Genomic DNA, 20,872 nt, shown 5'->3' on the forward strand with positions numbered 1-20,872 from the left:
TCGGGGCGGGATATGAATAGATAGACAAAATCAATATGCTGGTGACGGTGTGAAAAGTGCTGAGCGGGAGAGCCCGGGGGGTGGCACGGCCAGTCAGAGGCAGAAACACATTAGGACAGGGAAAAACTGCCATGAATATGAAACCGAGGCTGGCTGTGCAGTCGCTGCTAAAGCGCAGAGTCAGGATCAGTCCCATCTGTCGGAGCGCCACCATCAGCCCAAAGGATTTCAGGGTTTGCTTGCCGTCCTCAAAGTGCCCCAAAGTTCCTGCTTTGGTCTTATGAAAGTTAATTGAAAGTATAGTTAAAGACCTATTATGCTTTTCCACAACTTTCTTTAGTGTGTGTTGCTGTTTGAGGATGAAAAAGCTCTGCAAAGTTGCAAAGTCCATCCAGCGGGAGTTATTCTCTATATCAGTGTCAGTGTTTCTGAACTCCTGAAACGCCTCTATTGTAGTCTTGAGTTTCTTCCGGGAACGAACACGTCACAATATTCCTCATTATAATAATTAATACACACAATAAAGGGGCGGGGCCTGGCTGAGTTAGTTAGTAGTGTGTTGAAATGGCGGTTAGGGTAAGGGGCGGGACATTTCCTATACGCACTCGAAGCGCTCGACCAATCACAACACACTGATCCAGACGACCAATCAGAGCACAGTGTGCTTTTCAGAAGGAGTGGCTTCATAGAGACGGGAAGTAAACAGAGCGTTACTGACAGACTGGGAAGAGAGGAGCCGCAATAATGGAGAATATGAGGAAAATAATGCGTTTTTGAACATTCAAGCATGAAAACCTATTCTAGTAAAGCCCAAGTACTAAATAAAGGCTTTTAAAAAGGGCAAAATAGGTTCCTTTAAACTACTAAATCAACCTTTTATTAGTGTTGTGCAAAAGCATTGGGAAGGTGCTATTGTTTTTTATTTCTCCATTTTTCTGGTGAACACCTCTATTTTTAGATTGTATCAAATTAAGGCCGAGTAGCTCCATAGCTTCTCTAAAACTAATATCCAGCCGAGTTTAGCTCTGGCTCTAATCAAACACAATGCTGAAGGTCTTGGGAGTTCACTTAAAAATTACAGGCCGGTTTGTTAGATCAGGACTCGAGCTACTCTCTGCAGGAAGGCAGATTTCCGGGAACAGGAACAAACAGGAATCAAACTGAAAGCCCTTGGAAATTCATTAAAAGTTTTACGTCAAGGATTTTTTACTTGCACACTCGGGTGTCACTGGTAAAGAGAGACTGAGCTAGATGAGGAAACGAGGAAGAACTGTATGAAAGAAAGGAGATGAAAATGAGGAAATGAATGAGGGAAAGCAGGAACATTTTCAATATTTATATATATATATATATATATTTATATATATACATACAGGTGAAACCCGAAAAATTGGAATATTGTGCAAAAGTTCATTTATTTCAGTAATTCAACTTAAGAGGTGAAACTAATATATTATATAGACTTTTTACATTCAAAGTGAGATATTTCAAGCCTTTATTTGTTATAATTGTGATGATTATGGCTTAAAGCTTATGAAAACCCCAAATTCAAAATTAGAATATTGTGAAAAGGTTTGCATAGCTGTAAGGGTTATATATATATATATATATTACGGATGGGCAACGATTAATCGCATCAAAAATAAAAGTTTGTGTTTAAATAATATATGTATGTGTACTGTGTATAATTATTTTGAATATATAAATATACACACACACATGCATGTATATATTTAAGAAAAATTTGTTATTTTTATTTATATATAAAATATTAATATTTATATATAAATTATGTATAAATATATACATGCAAATAGTTCTTAAATATATATGCATATGTGTGTATTTATATATACAAAATAATTACACAGTACACACACATATATTATTTAAACACAAACTTTTATTTTGGATGTGATTAATCGTTGCCCATCCGTAATATATATATATATATATATATATATATATATATATATATATATATATATGTGTGTGTGTGTGTGTGTGTGTGTAAAACACTATACTTATTCAAAGAACCAGTTCTTCATTGACCCTTGCATGGCAAACAAGCAGAGATGTCCAAACTGTGTGCGGCACTTCGAGCATGATCGAGGTGGGCGGAGGCGGAGCTACTGTTCGAGAGTTGATCGAGAGGGTCTTTTAATACTTTTTGTTTGTTAAATATTTGTAAAACCCACAGACAGATGTAAAGGGTGACCAATAATACTAATGATTTATGAAAAAAAAATCAAAATAAAGAGATTTATTGTCCGCCCGACAGCGACAATATACATCTTACTGAGTCTGGAACAACATGAGAGTGAGTAAATGACAGATAAGTAACTATCCCAAAAGTAAATGAAGAATGACCCATATGATATTATAATTAATAAGCCACACACTACACTACATGCTGTCAGGTCTATAGCCATGGACATCTCACCGTCACCTGAGCAAAGTCACATGGGACTCCAATATCTCTGCATAATCCAAAAAACACAATAATAAATAACAATGAGGGAAAAAAACTCACAAAAGAGGCTTAGAAATACAAACACTGCATTCGTTCCCCTGCCACAGTCTTTTCATTTCTCCTTTCGGGCACTGAAGCAGAGGTTAGATAAACACAGGGATGTGTAGAGAGAAATGCATTGTATTAAGAGGTGAGCAGTTGCCTCGAGGGGAATGTATTCATTCCTTCTGCTTGCTCAGCTCTACGCACAACATGTTTTTTTTATGAAACATTCTGCTTTTATTGGCCATTTTACAAGCAATACTGCCACAGGTGTTTGACTGCATTATAACAAAACACTAGAGGAAGTGCTCAGCAAACTCAATCTGAGGCGCCTGTTGAAAACCAAAGAGAAATCAGAATAACAGGATCGATTGCGGGGGAGTTTAGCCGCCACTGATTGACTAGGCGGACGATGAGAAATGGCATTCATGCTTTGTGTTGTTCACCAGCCAGAAACAGGAATAGAGGGAATATAAAGGAACCTTACAATTAAAATGCAGTCATCGTTTACTCATATCCACGTGAAGCAGGAATACTCCAGTCTCCATCCATGTGACAGCATAAACTTCAGCATTACTCCATCGTACAGCTTCATATCCATCAACTGCATAACTGCGAGCCATGTAGACATATTACAGATGTAAATATTACTGTTGTGATCTGCGATGAACAGCGTTTGTTGGATTAAGAAGCTATTTTTGGGATATGGCGTCAACCCAACATAACGGGTAAATAATATCTCTCCTTTATCTTGAGGCAGGAGACAATATGTGATTTGAAAAGATGCCATGAGGACGTAAAGTTTATGTTGTGGTAAAACAGAGGAAATGTGGAGAATGTCTTTCAAATACCATAATAAACTTGTGCATAAAATCGTGCAATTTTTTTTTTTAAATGTCTACTTGTCTGTAAAGATTTATTAATTTCATATTGATATTAGGGATTTTATCAGATGCAATTAAAATACTAGATTAATTTGATTAATTAAAAGGCATTTCATTATCATATACAGCTATTTATAAAAAAAAAATTCTAATTGATTGAAAGGCCCATCTATCTATCTATCTATCTATCTATCTATCTATCTATCCATCCATCCATCCATCCATCCATCCATCCATCCATCCATCCATCCATCCATCCATCCATCTATCGAACTATCCATCCATCCATCCATCCATCTATCGAACTATCCATCCATTCATCCATCCATCCATCCATCCATCCATCCATCCATCCATCCATCCATCCATCCATCCATCCATCCATCCATCCATCCATCGAACTATCCATCCATTCATCCATCCATCCATCCATCCATCCATCCATCCATCGAACTATCCATCCATCCATCCATCCATCCATCCATCCATCCATCCATCCATCCATGCATCGAACTATCCATCTATCCATCCATCCGTCCATCCATCCATCCATTGAACTATCTATCGATCCATCTTCATCTACACATTTATATTCATATATTGTCTCTATAAATATAGAATTCAGTCAAAAGGTTAAAAAAAAAAGATTTGTCAGCTATACTGCATCACCCAATCCTATTTTCGACACAACAAAATACATTGGTCCTCTGGCCACACATTTATCGCTGGCTGTTCAGCTAGTATAAAGATCTTGTGGACCGTAAGTCACATTAGCAGTCAGATTTCATCTTTGTAGCAAGAGAAGAGCAGAGAGGTTTTGACACCGAGTACCTTCAGTAGTAGTTAGTGGAAATTGATTGTTCAGCAGGGGATAATCTGGACGAGAGCACTGAAGAGGTAAATCACATCAATACTGTATTTCAAACACAAGTGGATGGAAGTCATGGCCGTAGACACAGTCAATATCCTCACCGAGGCATCCGATGTGCTGTGACAGGCTTGCTTTGGCACTCACACACACACACAAACACAAGTGTGATAGCTCACTAAATGGACTGTTCACATCTGAGATACAAATGTGATCTGGATCAAAGATGAAGTGGCTTTGAAGGTGTGTGTTTGTATTGTAAATGTGAATGTGAATGTGTGCATTGGGAGGGAGGTTCAGACGTGTGACAGAGCAAAAACACAGAATCCCGTAGAGAGGAAAACATGTTTGTTGCAACTCAAAGTCATCACAGAAAGAAAAAATGGCATTGCAATTGTTGCGGAACGCCTTAACATGGACGTATCGCCCTCTAGGGGTGAAAACATGGAAGTTATTCCCACAGAAAACAAGTCATACACACAGAATACTTCTGTCAGAACTTTAAGTCAGTAAGAACTGACCTGATGGAAAAATAAACAAAATTGAAATAAACTGAAATATTAACAATCACAATATATACAAAAGAAGTGCAAATTGTGGTCTTCTGATTAAAAATATATAAAAAGAAGCAATTCCAGGTTCCTGTGGCTGTTTGTAGTGTTGCAAAAATTGGCCAACATTTTGTGATAGCCTAAATATCAATAGGGCTAAGTATTTAAGTAAAATCATAATAATAATTTATTTTACATTACAACTGTAAAATCACAATACTACTATTTATGGCTATTAAAACTGTATGGAGCCCTTACAGCTTCTCTTCTGTTGATAAGCATTTCTCATTACAAATATGGGAAGATGTTGACGCATGTTACATTCCAAATGCAAGTTATTTTCAATTAAATTGCAGCCTTCATAATTTGATAATCGCACTTAGCCATATCGCTGGAGGGAAACAGCACAAGAACTGGCCAAAGATGAAATTTCCTAATGTGCGTGTGTCGAGCGCCTGTGTTCGCGCACCTGTAATGGAGGCTAGCTAGTAAGAGCTGTGCGGGTAAACCGCACTCCCCTGGCCTCAAGAGGCGCACTGGCGACTGATGTTAGAGACCCGCCTCCCACGCCGAAAATGTTGGTTCTAAACCCCCTCGGAGCGGGTGAGTAACCGGAAGGGTTGCGTTGGTGCCGTGACCCGGATGAGAGTGAGGTTTGGGGGGGTGAGCGTATTTGAGGCCAGCTAGTAAGAGCTGTGTGGGTAAACCTCACTCCCCTGGCCTCAAGAAGCACACTAGCGACTGTGTTCTTTAGCATCCTTGTTAGCACACGTGCCTCCCACGCCGATTTGAATTTCGCTCGGAGTTGGTGAGCAACCGGAAGGGTTACGTTGGTGCCGTGACCCGGATGGGAATGAGGCTTAGGTGGGTGAGTGTAACGAAGGCCAGCTGCTAAGAGCTGTGCATGTAAACCTCACTAACCTGGCAGCAAGAGGTGCACTAGAGGCCGCGGTCTCTAGAGTTCTTTGTTAGTGTGCGCGCCTTCCACGCCGGAAACATTGGTTCTAAATCCCCCTCGGAGTGATGAGTAACCGGAAGGGTTACGTTGGTGCCGTGACCCGTATGGGAATGAGGTTTAGAGGGGTGAGAAACAAGGGCCAGCTAGTAAGAGCTGTGCGGGTAAACCTCACTGCCCTGGCCTCAAGAGGCGCACTGGTGACTGATGCTAGCGTCCTTTTAGCGCACCCCTGTCGTAAACATAAGTTCAAAACCTGCTCGGAGAAGGGCTAGTAGAACCGGAGGGGTTACACACCAATTAAATGTGATATATTTTGAAAGCCTGAGAGTTCGCGCTGGGTGTTCACACTAAAGGCTGATTTATACTCCTGCGTCGGACCTACACCGGAGCCTCTACGCTGTAGGATTAAGGATTTTTATTATGTCATTCCAAAACATGGTACATGAGCTTGATACACCTCGGTTTTCATTTATACTTCTGCGTTGTTGTCCGTTGTTGTTGCATGTGAAACCCGAGACACGGGTTCTAGCAGACCAATCACAGTGCTTGCGTTCCGCGTAAAAGTAATGCGTTGTTACATTTTTGGAGAGGTGCACGTCAGGGTACGCCGAAGGGCTACACACAGCCTACGACGTAGCTACGGTGTGAGTTCGACGCAAAAGTATAAATTGGGGTTAAGAGTACACATCAAAACTGAGGGATACTTTGAGCTGGACCACAACACTTTTGAATTAAACCACATTCTGATTGAAACAACAAAATGCTTGGCCATTAATTCATGTATCTTAGTTCACTCATCTGGTTTTACTTTCCATTCGCTTCTCAATCCAGTCTGGAACTAATCTCTAAATCATTCAGGTCTGCTCATCATCATGTTCAAAATGGAGACCAACATAAATTATGTCATGTCAAAAGCATTAATGAGCAGAAAGCAACAGCTTGACTGTGTTGACACTGGCTCTCAAGAGAATTTAGCAGTCACATTTTTTGTGTCTCTTTAGGAAAGATTTCTCACAGCTGTGGTGCACTGATAGAAAATGAAATCATGACACTATTGTGTTGATTATTTTACACTGTATAGACAAGCGTGTCTTGCATACTAATATGGACTGTATTATCATATTTCAATTATGTTATTTTTATATAATTTTAAAAGGGACCTAGTATACACTTATGTATACTAAATAATAATGACAATATGTGCTGGAGAGAGGACAGAATAGTGAGGGGGTGGTGTTTCAATCAGATGTTGCAAGCCAGATTTAAACTTGAGCATGAGCACCACAACTGCAATACGCCAATAATTCCCCAATGCCTATAAGCGAAAAACAAAGTGAAAAGAGTGTCTAAAATCATAGTAATCCTAAACCGGTAGGCAAAAAGCACCAGGATGACCTACTACTTCTGAAGTGTGCGTACGATGGACACTACGGCACATTACTATCCCATAAGGCCACTGGAGAGTATGTAAAGCGACGCAACTGACGCTGGTAGGTCACATGATAATGACAACATGGCGAATGTATGTCCAGATTACATTTATACTGCACACACTCATACTATATAGTAGAACATACTCATTAAATGGCTGTTTAGAACTTTACAGTTTTTCTATGTAAATAACCTCAGCTCTGATTGGGTACAGAGTATGTGAGCGGCACAGAGTGGGCTCTGATTGGCTACAGAGTATGTGAGCGGCACAGAGTGGGCTCTGATTGGCTACAGAGTATGTGAGCGGCACAGAGTGGGCTCTGATTGGCTACAGAGTATGTGAGCGGCACAGAGTGGGCTCTGATTGGCTAACGTTTCTGCATGTGAATTTCACTCAAACAGTAGTGTTGGCGCTTGCAACGCCAAGATCATGGGTTCGATTCCCAGGGAAAGCAAGAACTGATAAGAATGTAAATGTGTACCCTGAAATGCAAGTAATAAAAAAATCCAATTTGGATAAAAGCGTCTGCCAAATGCATAAATGTCCACAATCTCGGTCCCGTTTTCCATGTTATGTTCCATTTTAAAATACTAAACCTAAGGTAGAGCAGAAGACAAAAGAGAGACCACACACACACACACGCACACGCACACGCACACGCACACACACACACACACACGCGCGCACGCATGCTGTTTATGGGAAGTTCTGTCCTCTCCATGGTGAAATTTACACACCACTATAAAGTCAGACTCATTTTGGTGCTGGTAAATATATAGCCGTTATTCTACAGTCACCTGAGGGGGGGATGGAGGTTAAGGCGGGAAAAGCCCTGAATTAATCTAGTCATGTGTCTCACACACACAGCGAGGCCCAACTCTGCTTTACATTCAACAGCCTGAGTTACAGCCAACAATACACCGCCACAAGAGAATCCCCCGCTTAGCTCTGGAAAACACCAACGCTAATCTGAGATGGAACAACTGTCTTCAATCTTTGTCCCAGGAATACAATGAAGAATGAATTTAGTTCTACTGGTAACTGGTTGTCTTTGTCTGTTGAAGACAGTGTTGCTCACAAACTGAAAACAATCAATTAGATTTAGCAAATGAACAGGTGGAATTTTTTTTTTTTAAAGACATAAGCTAAGTTTCCATCCACTTGTCAATCAAATTATCTGAAGTTCAGTAAAAAAACTCATGCGAATAAAGCTGGTGAAAGTGTGTTTCCATCCAACGGCTTTAAAGCGAATAAAAACCAGTGCGTAATGACGTCACACGCTGTTTTGCGATCAAATTGGTATATCGAATTGATTTGAGACATTTGAAGGTGTTTCCATTCATTGTCGCACTGAATCGCAGAACATTCAAGCCAACATTTGCGAACAAAGTTTTGCTAGACAAAATGGATTCATTATTTATTCGGCAAATAACGTTTCCATCAGCGTTTATCGCATAAGCCGTATATCGATCAAGATAAAATCCGATGAGACCGAACGCATTTCATTTGAGTCTATATTTATGAAATTCAATCAAATTTTACTGTTTCCATAAGGCATTTTTCATTCGATATCACTTAATTCGGATAAAAACGTGTGGATGGAAACATAGCTATAGAGTGATGTCAAATGCATTAAAACTCTGAACTTTAAAATCTATTTGTAGAAATACTAGTAAGGCAGAGGACCATTTTCAAACAAATGTTCCTGCTCGCACGAATGGCTTTAAAAATTAAAAATTTTTATTGTGTATATGCATTATGCATAATGCAATACAACTTAAACATGTGGTTAAATTAGCTACTTAAAATGATCAGTAACACTTTGCCCTGTATAGCAGAATTGTACCGTAAGTTTTTAACAAGCTCCAAGAAAGCGTTAAATTCATAATTAATAAATTATTGCACAATTTGAAATAAATACTGGTCACCAAGGTTGCATTTATTTGATGAAAAAATAAAGTTGAAACAGCGATATTATGAAATATTATTACAATTTAAAATAACTGTTTTCTGTTTTAATATATTCTAAAATGTAATTTATGATCAAAGCCGAATTTTTCAGCATCATTACTCCAGGATTCTTTGATGAATACAAAGTTCAAAAGAACAGAAATCTTTAACAATAACATTTTACATGTCTTTGTCACTTTTGATCCATTTAATGCATCCTTGTATTCATTTCTTCCAAAGGAAAACAATCTGAAAGACCCCAAACATTTGATGGTAGTATAAATAAAATAAAATAAACATGCTAAAATAGTCAAATAAAGTACACTTTAAAACTATAATAGTAAATATTATAGCATTTAAACTCTTTAATATTGTCTGTGCTGGGGCCAGTGAAAACATTGGCAGGGCAAATAGAAATCTGAACTAGTGGGAAAACAAAGTGAATCCCTGCTGTCTACAGATAGGGGGCATTCATACAGCACAGCATGCCTTTACTATAAAATGTCTTCCAATTTCCTCTAATAAATATATATTAGCATAAAAATCTAATGGAAACATGTTTTGTTCCTCTGATCTTATAGGAAAAATGCAAGTATGCCATCTAAAAAAAGAACAAGCACAGAAAACAGTCACAAAAGAGCATCTGAGCGGGGCAGGACTGCAAGAGTGACTCACTGATTGGAGGAGATCCACTCTCCTCAAACACACACTTGCAGAAGAGCTGCGCCAGTCTGTGGTGTGGGTGTGTGTGGAGGGTGGGACGCATGCTGCTGGTGTCACGACACACACCGGGACATTATGTGTGTGTGTAACAGAGAAGCCCGTATGCTGTGATGTGTCTGAGTCAACAGAGCAACGCTGGATCACTGGTATAGTGTCACTGGGGGAGATATGCAGAAGACACCTCCACAAACATGCAACACACACCACAGACACACCACTTACAGCAGAAACACACTCTACACAGGAACGCAAACGCATCTGTGAACGCCTGACAGTCTCGTTGTACATGCAGTCTGGGACCACTAGTGGAAATGCCCTTATTTAGCGGTTTTATGATTTAAAGTACCCCTGTTATTTTATTTTAAAGGTTCCTAATTATGGTCTCGTTCAATAGGTTTGCATGCATCAAAGGTCAATAACACTTTCATTTTCTCATAATCTACATTTCTGCATCAGCTCTGTTCTCTCAGTGTCTGAAACGGTTCAATAAAAGATTCAGTCTCTCTAAACTCTGTCTTTCTGAGAGCCTGCTCTGATTGGTCGGATGGTCCAGTCTGTTGTGATTGGTTTACTCTGCTCTAATTGGTCAGATGACCCAGTGTATTGTGATTGGTCTACTCTGCTCTAATTGGTCAGATGACCCAGTCTGTTGTGATTGGTCTTCTCTGCTTTAATTGGTCAGATGACCCAGTCTGTTGTGATTGGTCTACTCTGCTCTGATTGGTCAGATGACCCAGTCTGCTGTGATTGGTCTACTCTGCTCTGATTGGTCAGATGGTCCAGTCTGTTGTGATTGGTCTTCTCTGCTCTGATTGGTCAGATGACCCAGTCTGTTGTGATTGGTCTTCTCTGCTTTAATTGGTCAGATGGCCCAGTGTGTTGTGATTGGTCTTCTCTGCTCTGATTGGTCAGATGACCCAGTCTGTTGTGATTGGTCTACTCTGCTCTGATTGGTCAGAGGGCCCAGTCTGTTGTGATTGGTCTTCTCTGCTTTAATTGGTCAGATGGCCCAGTGTGTTGTGATTGGTCTTCTCTGCTCTGATTGGTCAGATGACCCAGTCTGTTGTGATTGGTCTTCTCTGCTCTGATTGGTCAGATAACCCAGTCTGTTGTGATTGGTCTACTCTGCTCTGATTGGTCAGAGGGCCCAGTCTGTTGTGATTGGTCTACTCTGCTCTGATTGGTCAGATGACCCAGTGTGTTGTGATTGGTCTACTCTGCATCTGATTGGTCAGATGACCCAGTGTGTTGTGATTGGTCTTCTCTGCTCTGATTGGTCAGATGACCCAGTCTGTTGTGATTGGTCTTCTCTGCTCTGATAGGTCAGATGACCCAGTGTGTTGTGTTTGGTCTACTCTGCATCTGATTGGTCAGATGACCCAGTGTGTTGTGATTGGTCTACTCTGCTCTGATTGGTCAGATGACCCAGTGTGTTGTGATTGGTCTACTCTGCTCTGATTGGTCAGATGACCCAGTCTGTTGTGATTGGTCTTCTCTGCTCTGATTGGTCAGATGACCCAGTCTATTGTGATTGGTCTTCTCTGCTCTGATTGGTCAGACGACCCAGTCTGTTGTGATTGGTCTACTCTGCTCTGATAGGTCAGATGGTCCAGTCTGTTGTGATTGGTCTACTCTGCTCTGATTGGTCAGATGACCCAGTGTGGTAATTAAAATGTAATATCAGCAAGTCTATAGTCATAAATTCACTTATTTGATCTGCACAATAAATACTGCAGAATCATAAACAGTGCACACTGATTTTACATCTTTAAAACTCTTTTATTTAAGTTTTTAAAATCTTAAAACTGCTTATTTTTATAGATTTTTCAATGTGGTCTCTAACTTCTGGACCGCACTTGTGTTCTTGCGACAGTATAGCAGTAACAAACCTCAGTAATCAAGGGGGCGACAGAGTTACCTTGTAAACGCCAGTCAAAAACCCAGTGCAGTATTACTGTACATCAACAACAGTTTAACTTTAAACAACTTGCACAGTGAGATTTTCTTCAGATTTTGGAAATTCAGAAAAGCTTGAAATTAAGCCTGCATTGCTAAAAGCCCTCATAGAGTATGTATCGGGCCTTAGTCAAAGCAACTATCATTTGAAACCAGTAAAACCAGCTCGTCTGCGCCTGACTCTATAAGTTTCATTGAAGATCTTGTTTTAACTCCCCAGGAAGTTCGACTTCATTGATTCCCATGCTGAGAGTGTCAGGGCGACAGAAGCTCTTAATGCAGACAGCATGATGGACTGATCTCCAAGGCTGTACTTTGATTCGTTTTCAAAGAACAGCTCACCGTCTTTGGTGTGAGACAAGAAACAAATTATCCCAGTGCCTCCTATTCTTTCTTCATCCCTTTTTTTGTGAAGTTCTTAACATAGATCTGTACGTTTTCTTATTTCAAGAGAAAAATATATGTTTTTGAGTATGTGCCCGAAGCCAAAAACCTTATTCGGAAAGGCACGGATAATGACTTCAAAATGAAGAACGAATATTCGGCAGACACAGTCATTCCTCGGGTTTACTCAGCGGCGGCCTTAAGCATCTGAGGGCCCGTTTCAATAATTAATATGGGGCCCTACCCATAAAACAGAAACATAATAGAGCAGAAAAAGCAAGGATTCCTGTTGATTTGCATCAATGGTATATTATTTTATTACGTGCACTTTCAGCTTCATGAACAGGCAGCTCAACATAGAAATAATCCAACCTTATTTGATAAAACCTATAAACAATTATACAGCGTTTTACGTTGGAATAAGCCTCGCCCCTTTCACGCAGGGCAACTTCACTGCTTAAAGATTAGCACAGTATATTTTCAGCTGTCTGGGATGACTTAAAAAAAACACAGCTCAAACATCCCCTTAACTTTCCTGCTCAAAGTAACAATTTAACCTAACGGCAAAAAAGGCAAATGTATAGAGTAGACATAAACTAGCGATATTATACTTCAGATCGCTTAAGCCGTTCACGGGGGCGGTAAACGTCGCCAAGGTAACCGCGGCGCGAGTTCAACCAATCAGTATTTCTCCAGAAGATCGCAAATAACAAGGTTGATTTCATACCTTGTGGCTTGAGCGGAAACTTTCGTTTCACAACCTCGTAGCTCGTGGTCAATCTACCTTGGATGGTTTAGACATTATGGCTGAAAATCAATATCCACAGAGAAAATGAATGGGATTTTGCTGGTCTGTTGAAACGGGTGAAACATAGATAAGGCCGCGTCTGAGTTTACTAGTGGATAGCATGATATTAAACCTCTAAAATCACTACGCAATAACGAGTATGTGAAGTGAATGAGTGTAAACTCAAATCAAATAGCAGCGTTGCCGTCACTGTGCGTCTCTCATAAATCAGAGCTTGGCAAGAGTAATATCAACTAAGGCCCTGTTTACACCTGGTATTAGACGACACTAAATACAGGTGTAAACGGGTCTAAAACGTTTTGAGCTTGTCCACTTTTGTCCACTTCCAGAGGTTGTCGAAAACGTATTTGTCCGGATTGGTTTCGTAGTGTAAACGCTCATGTGGTCGAATGTGTTCAAACAGCCACAAAACACCGTCTACTCTCCGTCTACTGGTCTAACGAGTCAACATTACAGGAAGAGCGCTAGCCAGACGGGATTTAAACTTTGTCGGCTAAAGACCCAAGTTTGGTTTGAAGTCGAAAAACAAACCAAGCACAATGTTCTCTCAGCATTCCTGATTTCTAACACACACTCTCAGCGTTCGGCTGATCTTGAGTGTGTGAGAGCTCAGTTTTCCGTCTACGGCGCGTTCATTTGTAAAGTGCGCGAGCTTATTTTGTCCATTAGATCGAAAGATCTGAAAAAACAACAACAGCAACATATATTTACCCGTCCATAGACCCTCCCCTCGAAGAAATCAGAAGTGTTGAAAGTGGATAAAAGAGACGGATTAAAACACCAGGTGTAACGGGAATGTGTCTCCCTCGTCTACTTGTGATCGGATCGACCAAAACGCATCTTAATACCAGGTGTAAACAGGGCCCAAGATACTGAATCATCCACTTTTTCTACTAGCTACTTGATATGTCTATTTAAATGTTTTAAACCTTGTATGATATGAAAGACTACATGATATTTCTCTGCCTCTCTATTGGAGACTTCAAGCATTTACTGTATGCATTCTTAATCATATGTATGCATGGTAAAAGTTGTTCTAGCAATTTTCAACTAGAATATTTTTGAGGTATTAAGCCAAAAATAATCAGAAAAATACAAAGAATCTTTTAAAATAGCCAAAGTCCAACAAAACTTGTACCCTACCTCAATGGGAATTGGAGTGAAATTTGCCCCGAATTGAAGTGGAATTATGGGAACAAAGTGTGTGACAGCGAGGCATGATCGGTCATTAGTGGTGTGTGTGTGCGGACAGGTGGAGGCCGAGCGGGTGTTCATATATATATATATATGCATCTGGAGACGACCTCCTCCAGCTCTCAGGAGGATACAGGGAATTATGCGGGAACAGAGACACAAGATGAACTCCACAGATCCTTCATTAGGAACACCAGCAGAGCGAAAATGAAGTTTGATGAAGGAGGCTGTTTAAGAGGACCGACTTTAAATTAAACCGCATAATAATCCATAGACTCACTATGAGATAGAAGGACACAATGAAAAGTGTGGCTGAATTTGATAGATTGAATTACTAGGAACATGTTCATGTTCAAGAGACTTTCTAAAACTAGAGTCCATCCACACTTCCATGGATTCATTTTTCAGCATTGAGCTGAGAAATCTTGCAACGTTAGTTCATGCAAGGTCACGGCAGTACGGAAGCCCACAGAGGAAGTACATCACTTTTTCTGTCTTGTGATCTCGACTGCTGTTATCTTTAAAATAAAGAAAAAAAAAACTGTAAAAACACAATATCGTTCATAGGTTTGGGCACATTAAGATTTTTTTTTATTTATTATTCTTTTATTCAGCAAGGATGCATTAAATTAATCAAAAGTGACAATAAACACATTTATATTTTTACAAAAAAAAATGTATTTCAAATAATTTGTTATTTTTTTAATTTTCTATTTATCAAAGAATCTTGAAAAAAAAGTATTACTCAGTTTCCACAAAAATATGAAGCAGCACAACTGTTTTCAACATTAATAATAATCAGATTTTTTTCTTGAGCAGCAAATCAGCATATTATAAATAATTTCTGAAGAACCATGTGACACTGAAGACTGGAGTAATGATGCTGAAAATTCAGCTTTGATCACAGGAATCTTCAGAACATTTGTCTTTGTTTCTAGTTTTGCTTGTTTGACTTTGGACTTTATTGGTCATGTGTTTACTATTTTTCATTTTTATGTCCTCATTTTTTTTTTTTTTTTTTTTTTTTTTTTATTTATTATTGTTATTATCATCATCAATGTTCTTGTTTGTGTTCCTCTTAGTCCTTGACCTTGTGCAATGCTAGTCATGTGGTTGTTTTTCTGTCATGTCACTTGTGGGGTTCGTGCTGGGTGGGGTGGGGTTGACCATTGTGAGCTGGTGTGTGTGTGTGTGTTGCTGTGTTTTGTCGTGCTGTCTTTGATTGTGATATTTGCTCTGCTGTTTTGGGTCTTTTTTGCTTTGCTGTACTGGAGGACCCCCTTGAAAACGAGATGTTTCATCTCAAGGGGTTAATCCTCGCAATAAAGATATGTTAATAAATAAATAAATAAATAAATAAATTACACTTGAAAATATATTCATATATGTATTTGTTTCCTAAAAATATTGTTACAGTGTAAGAGTGACAGTGTAAGAGTCAGTGTAAGTTGACCACAAACTTGTATATATTTCATAATTTATGATTGAATGGAAATTAAATGCCAGGATTTAGAAGAAAATAAAGAAACAATAACAAAATAAAAATATTTCAGATTTCACCACTATTTCTAGATCACTAATAAAAAACGAGTAAATTCATTGATCATATGAACTCATGAGAGCTTGTTATTCAGATTGTTCTAACAATATCATTTGTAATACAAAATAATATTAAATAGAAGTAATCTCACTCTCAGCAACCTTAATATTTAAATATTTATGTTATATGTAAAACAATTTTATTGTAAATGTATATACTGTATGGTGGCAGAACAACAACAATAGACACAGAGAGTGTACACAATGTTGCTCTTATTTCTCAACAAGCTCTGCAGAATCCACAGATTACAAATGTAATTGCTGGACCAGTACCTGTCTCTGAATGACGGCCAGACTGTCCCGGGCCTTGTTCATCAGCTCCTCCACAGCTTTCGGATCTCCCACGGTCCGGTTCTCCCTGAATGCATCTCGCACCCTCCGCAGAGCGTATGTCCTACAGAAACAAAATACATCACTCGGCTTTTAACATTTGCTTAAAATTTAAAATGGGGGGGATTTAAATTTAAAGTAACAGTGAGCGCATGGTTCGTGGTCAAAATGAACACAGATTGGCATGACAATGAATTTAAATGCATTTAATTAAATAAAATGTAGTAATCTCACCATAAATGCATTTAATTAAATACTACTATTTTTCACAGTCATCTTTTTACTTTAAGACCGGGGTAAAGCAAGGAAAACTACAATTTACTTCAACAAGGACATAATGAACGACACTCGTCTCATTCGTGGAGATGGAAAAACAAGTTATTTGTGACATGCAAGATTTATTGTATAAAGATTTAAATTATGCAAAAGAAAAGGTATGAGTCTGCTGTTTTTGTCAATTTTAAGATTTAATTTGAAATGTTTGCGATTTTAATGCAAGTACATGGTTAAAAATTTGACCACTTGCTTCAGCAACTTAATATATAATCTATATAGAAGTAATGCATTGAATACTACGTTGTTTAAATTATGTTTAAACGTGAATATGTCAATTAAAGAGTGTAGGCCTATATGTGTACAAAGAGAATCGCAATGCTGACAACACTTTTTTTATATAAAAGCTGCTGATAACTTCTGGATTTGAAATACAAATAGTGAGTCAAATGTGTTTGTGGTACAGCCGTGGACCAGTTGAGCACTGCAAACTTAGCATATGTGAAAGTAGTACACAGCACGTGCTGTAGACTACAGTATTTAAAATAGCATGCATGCGTTAGTTATATTCTCAATTTAATTTACAGAGCAATCCCTGCAAAGTTTAGAGACTAAGATTAGTGTGTGTCTGGGTGGGGGGCATGGCATCACGATGGTGGCTCTCCATGTCGGTCAGCCATCACGTATCGTATCGTCACAACCCTATTGCTAGCTCATGCAAAATTCATCACAAAGTCGACATTGTGGGTGCTTTCCAGGGAGTCGAAATTTCTGCACAATTTCAAGGCAAAAAAACATGGGTACGAGTCCCATGAAAAACGAGTCACGATAAAAGTAAAATGTAAAATTAAGCTAAAATGGCATGGATGCCTCACGTTTGTTGGTGCTATACGTTATTTCAAACATGATACAGCATTGACGTTTTAGCACCCCTCACCTCGTGTCCGAACTGCTGTGATACTGCTGTGTTCAACAACATGTTTCATGTTTCAATGCTTTCCTTTCAAAGCAATGAAACATGAAACATTGCAACGTAATATAATTTGGTCGAAATGTCACCACAGGCATGCAGAAGTCACTTTCCAACCGAGCAGCTTTCTGTTGATCAAGACCACACATTTCTGTGACCAACTTGAAACTGTTGCAAAATCTAGTATGTGGGAAAGTTGTTTGCAAATGACTGGATTTCGAACGTGAAACTTTGCTTAGCAGAAATACATCTGATACTCGATTTTGAAAGAAAGCAGTTTTAAACACCTCTAGCTGTCTGGACATTGACATAAACATTGATTTTATTCCAAAACTGAAAGATAACATTCACAAGACCACTGCACACTAAGTCATTGAAAGCAAATATAATCTCATTATTTACACAGAATTCAAGTCTCTTTTATCCATCATGATGCGGGTGGGTTCCCGCCGATGGAAGAACTACATTAAAGGGTTTGTTCACCCAAAAAATTAAAATTATTGTCATTAATTATTCACTTTCATGTTGTTCTAAACACGCAAGACTTTCGTCTTTGGAGCACAAATTTAAATATGTTTTGATGAAATCTAAAAGCTTTCGGTCCCTCCATTGACAGCTACACAACTGCCACTTTAATGCTTCAAAAGTTCCTAGAGAGATGGTGAAAAAAATCCACATGAATTGAGCGGTTTAGTCCAAATTTTCTGAAGATACTCAATCACTTTATATGATGAACAGATTCAATTTAGCCTTTTATTCACATATAAACATCCATCAACTCACACATAAACAGAAGCTCAAGCATGAGAACCAATGAGGTTTGTTCTCGCGCGTCAAGCAGGTTCACTTGAGCTTCTGTTTATGTTCGCTGATCAATGTTTACATGTGAATGAAAGCCTAAATTGAATCCGTTCATTATAAAGCGATCGTGTCTCTTCAGAAAATTTGGACTAAAACGCACAATTCATGTGGATTAGTTTTACGATCTCTTTATGAACTTTTGGAAGCGTCAAAGTGGTAGTTGGATAGCTGTCAATGGAGGGACAGAATTGACCGTTCGCAAAGACTCGCCCCCCTTAGTTACTGTCGCTATGTCCGACAAGCTACGCCGCTCACACACACACCATGTTCTCACGCAGTGAACAATACATCGCGGGGCAGAGAGGAGACTGACAACACACTGACAGACACAGACCAGCTTACTTTTGATATTTAACATTAAATAAAGTCTCACCATTCAAATTTGGTCATTTAAAAAAAAGAAATATAAACAATAAACACAGTTTTGTGGCTCTTTAATGTGTCTGTCAGATCGCTGTAGCGCCTCAGTTAAAGCTGCTCGTGAACCGATCATCTCTTCCTTCTAGTTCATTTATAGCATCAAATAAACATGAATGAACATCAGAAGGAATGTTGTTTTAACCGCGGAAAGACGTCAGTACACTCCGCTTCTCAAGCTCAAATCCTCCAACGTTAATCTACTAACTCTCCTGACTGCTTTGTCGGACAAAATGGCAGATGGCGAAGTATGATTGGTCAGATCACCTGTCAATCAAGCTCCCTGCGAAAGGTCAATTCTCTCAAATTTCATCAAAAAGATCTTCATTTGTGTTTCGAAGATGAACGAAAGTCGTACGGGTTTGGAACGACATGAGAGAGAGAGTAATTAATGACAATTTTAATTTTTGGGGGAACTAATCCTTTAAAGAAATGAGATGTGACTGACAAGGATGCAATGAGCTCGTCACACGGTGGCGGGGGGGACAAGGATCATGCTGACAGTGCATTGGGTAAAGACAAACTCAGTCACAGTTCTTTCGGATGACAGACTTCATTAGCGCCAGTGCTGTGTGTGCCACATGCTAATAATGCTGGAGTCATTAGCCAGCCTAAGCTGTAAGGTAGATTTGCACATCTACACTTCTGCGGAGAGAAAACCCGAGGAGGAAACACGTCTCCAGCCTTTTCATCTGGAAACAGGAGCAGTGTGAGGCAAACGAAGGCCCCAGTGCCACGCCAAGATCAAAGTTACGCCTGGCACCCGAGGATCCACCTCCACCAACACGCTCTGACAGCCAAATCCAAGCCTCCCACTGTTTCATGGGATGAGGAAGGGAAAGAAACAAGGGAGAGAGGCAGAGAGGTGAAAGAAAATCTGCAAATAATGGGAGAAACCCACAGAGAAAGAGACGGGTGAGAAGCACACTCATGCGGAAGCTGAAACATCTTAGATCATACACTAAAAAAACAACAGATGACAGATGCAAAATTGTTTCTCTAGAAGGAAAAGGGGCAGTTGCTAGATAAATAGCGAGTCATCTTTATAAATATCACAGTGACAGACACTTCAAAAGGAGTCAGAAATGAGCAGCCGGCTTTGAAGCACACATCATGTGCTTTTCAACAGGCTCGTGTGTATTAACTGTGACAAATCTGAGGTCAAAACCACACACAACACAAGTAGAATATGTATAAATAACGGATCATTGTAGTCATCTATACACTAACACATTATTACTCAATATTCAGTCCATTCTGGCTTACGTATGGAATTAAATAAGCTACACCTTATGAAACAGAGTAGCCATAATCAACACTTTTGGTTGACGAAAACCTTCCTTTTCACACAAATAATGATTACAGGAGAAGAATATTGATTAATAAAGACTTAGTGTATCCCTTAATTTGTAATTTATCGCACTATACCATGTTATGACCTCAAAATACTTTTACCATAGATCATGATTTGTAAACTAATATATTTACATTTTTTCATCACATAACGTGCCCCATATGTTGGGCTTTTCTTTTCTTTTTTTTTCCCACAATTTAGCATATATTACACACACAGCCCAACAACATCACACATAACAATAAGGACAATACAGCTAAATATATCGACAGGACAGTAAAGAAAGAGAAGAGAAAAAAGAAAAAAAGAAAAGAGAGAAAAAATACGTTGGGAAAAAATGCCACTCACTAGACATTTCACTTCAAAAGTGACGCAACGAAACGCGCAAAAAGCAATGCAATATAATTTTATAGAAATGTGTCTAATAAAACAGCTTGATACTCCAAGCACAGAAAATTGATTTTAAAAATGCAAATATTGGGTAAACTAGCACATTTTGACTCTGGACTCTTTGGACTCATTTTAAGAGCTTGTTGCAATGCATGATTTCCATTTCTGTGAAGGTTATAATGCCTAGCAATGCCAAAACAAAAGATTGACATGATCATAGGCCTTCAAAAATAACATTCAGAAACTTTGTTTTGCATGGAAAGCAAACATTCAAATTAGGGCTGTAGTCAAAACTAGTCCAAGACCAAGACCAGGACTAGTCGAGTCCAAGTCAAGACCGAGTCCAAAAAGGTTTGAGTCCGAGTCCAAAAAGTTTCGAGACCGAGTCCAAAAAGGTTTGAGTCCGAGTCCAAAAAGGTTCGAGTCCGAGTCAAGACTGAGTCCAAAGAGGTTAG

The 20,872-nt window shown here is 39.1% G+C and overlaps 1 protein-coding gene across 2 annotated transcripts in view; it reads right to left on the minus strand.

The window, feature by feature from the left end:
* The window catches only part of lyrm4b (LYR motif containing 4), a 68,657-nt gene that overhangs the window by 40,669 nt on the left and 7,116 nt on the right, over positions 1 to 20,872 (minus strand). Inside the window, exons 2-3 of one of the 2 annotated variants that reach the window (XM_079602445.1) lie at positions 16,096 to 16,216; positions 12,513 to 14,741 (exon numbers count right to left, since the gene is read on the minus strand). In XM_079602445.1, the coding sequence (XP_079458571.1) occupies positions 14,706 to 14,741; positions 16,096 to 16,216 (157 nt within the window). In that variant the 3' untranslated portion in view covers positions 12,513 to 14,705. Of the gene's footprint in view, positions 1 to 12,512; positions 14,742 to 16,095; positions 16,217 to 20,872 lie in introns of those variants that run through there. The other variant, XM_079602444.1, reaches the window with a different exon arrangement.

This window comes from Phoxinus phoxinus (genome assembly GCF_949152265.1).
Source record: "Phoxinus phoxinus genome assembly, chromosome: 24".
NCBI classification, from domain to species: domain Eukaryota; kingdom Metazoa; phylum Chordata; class Actinopteri; order Cypriniformes; family Leuciscidae; genus Phoxinus; species Phoxinus phoxinus.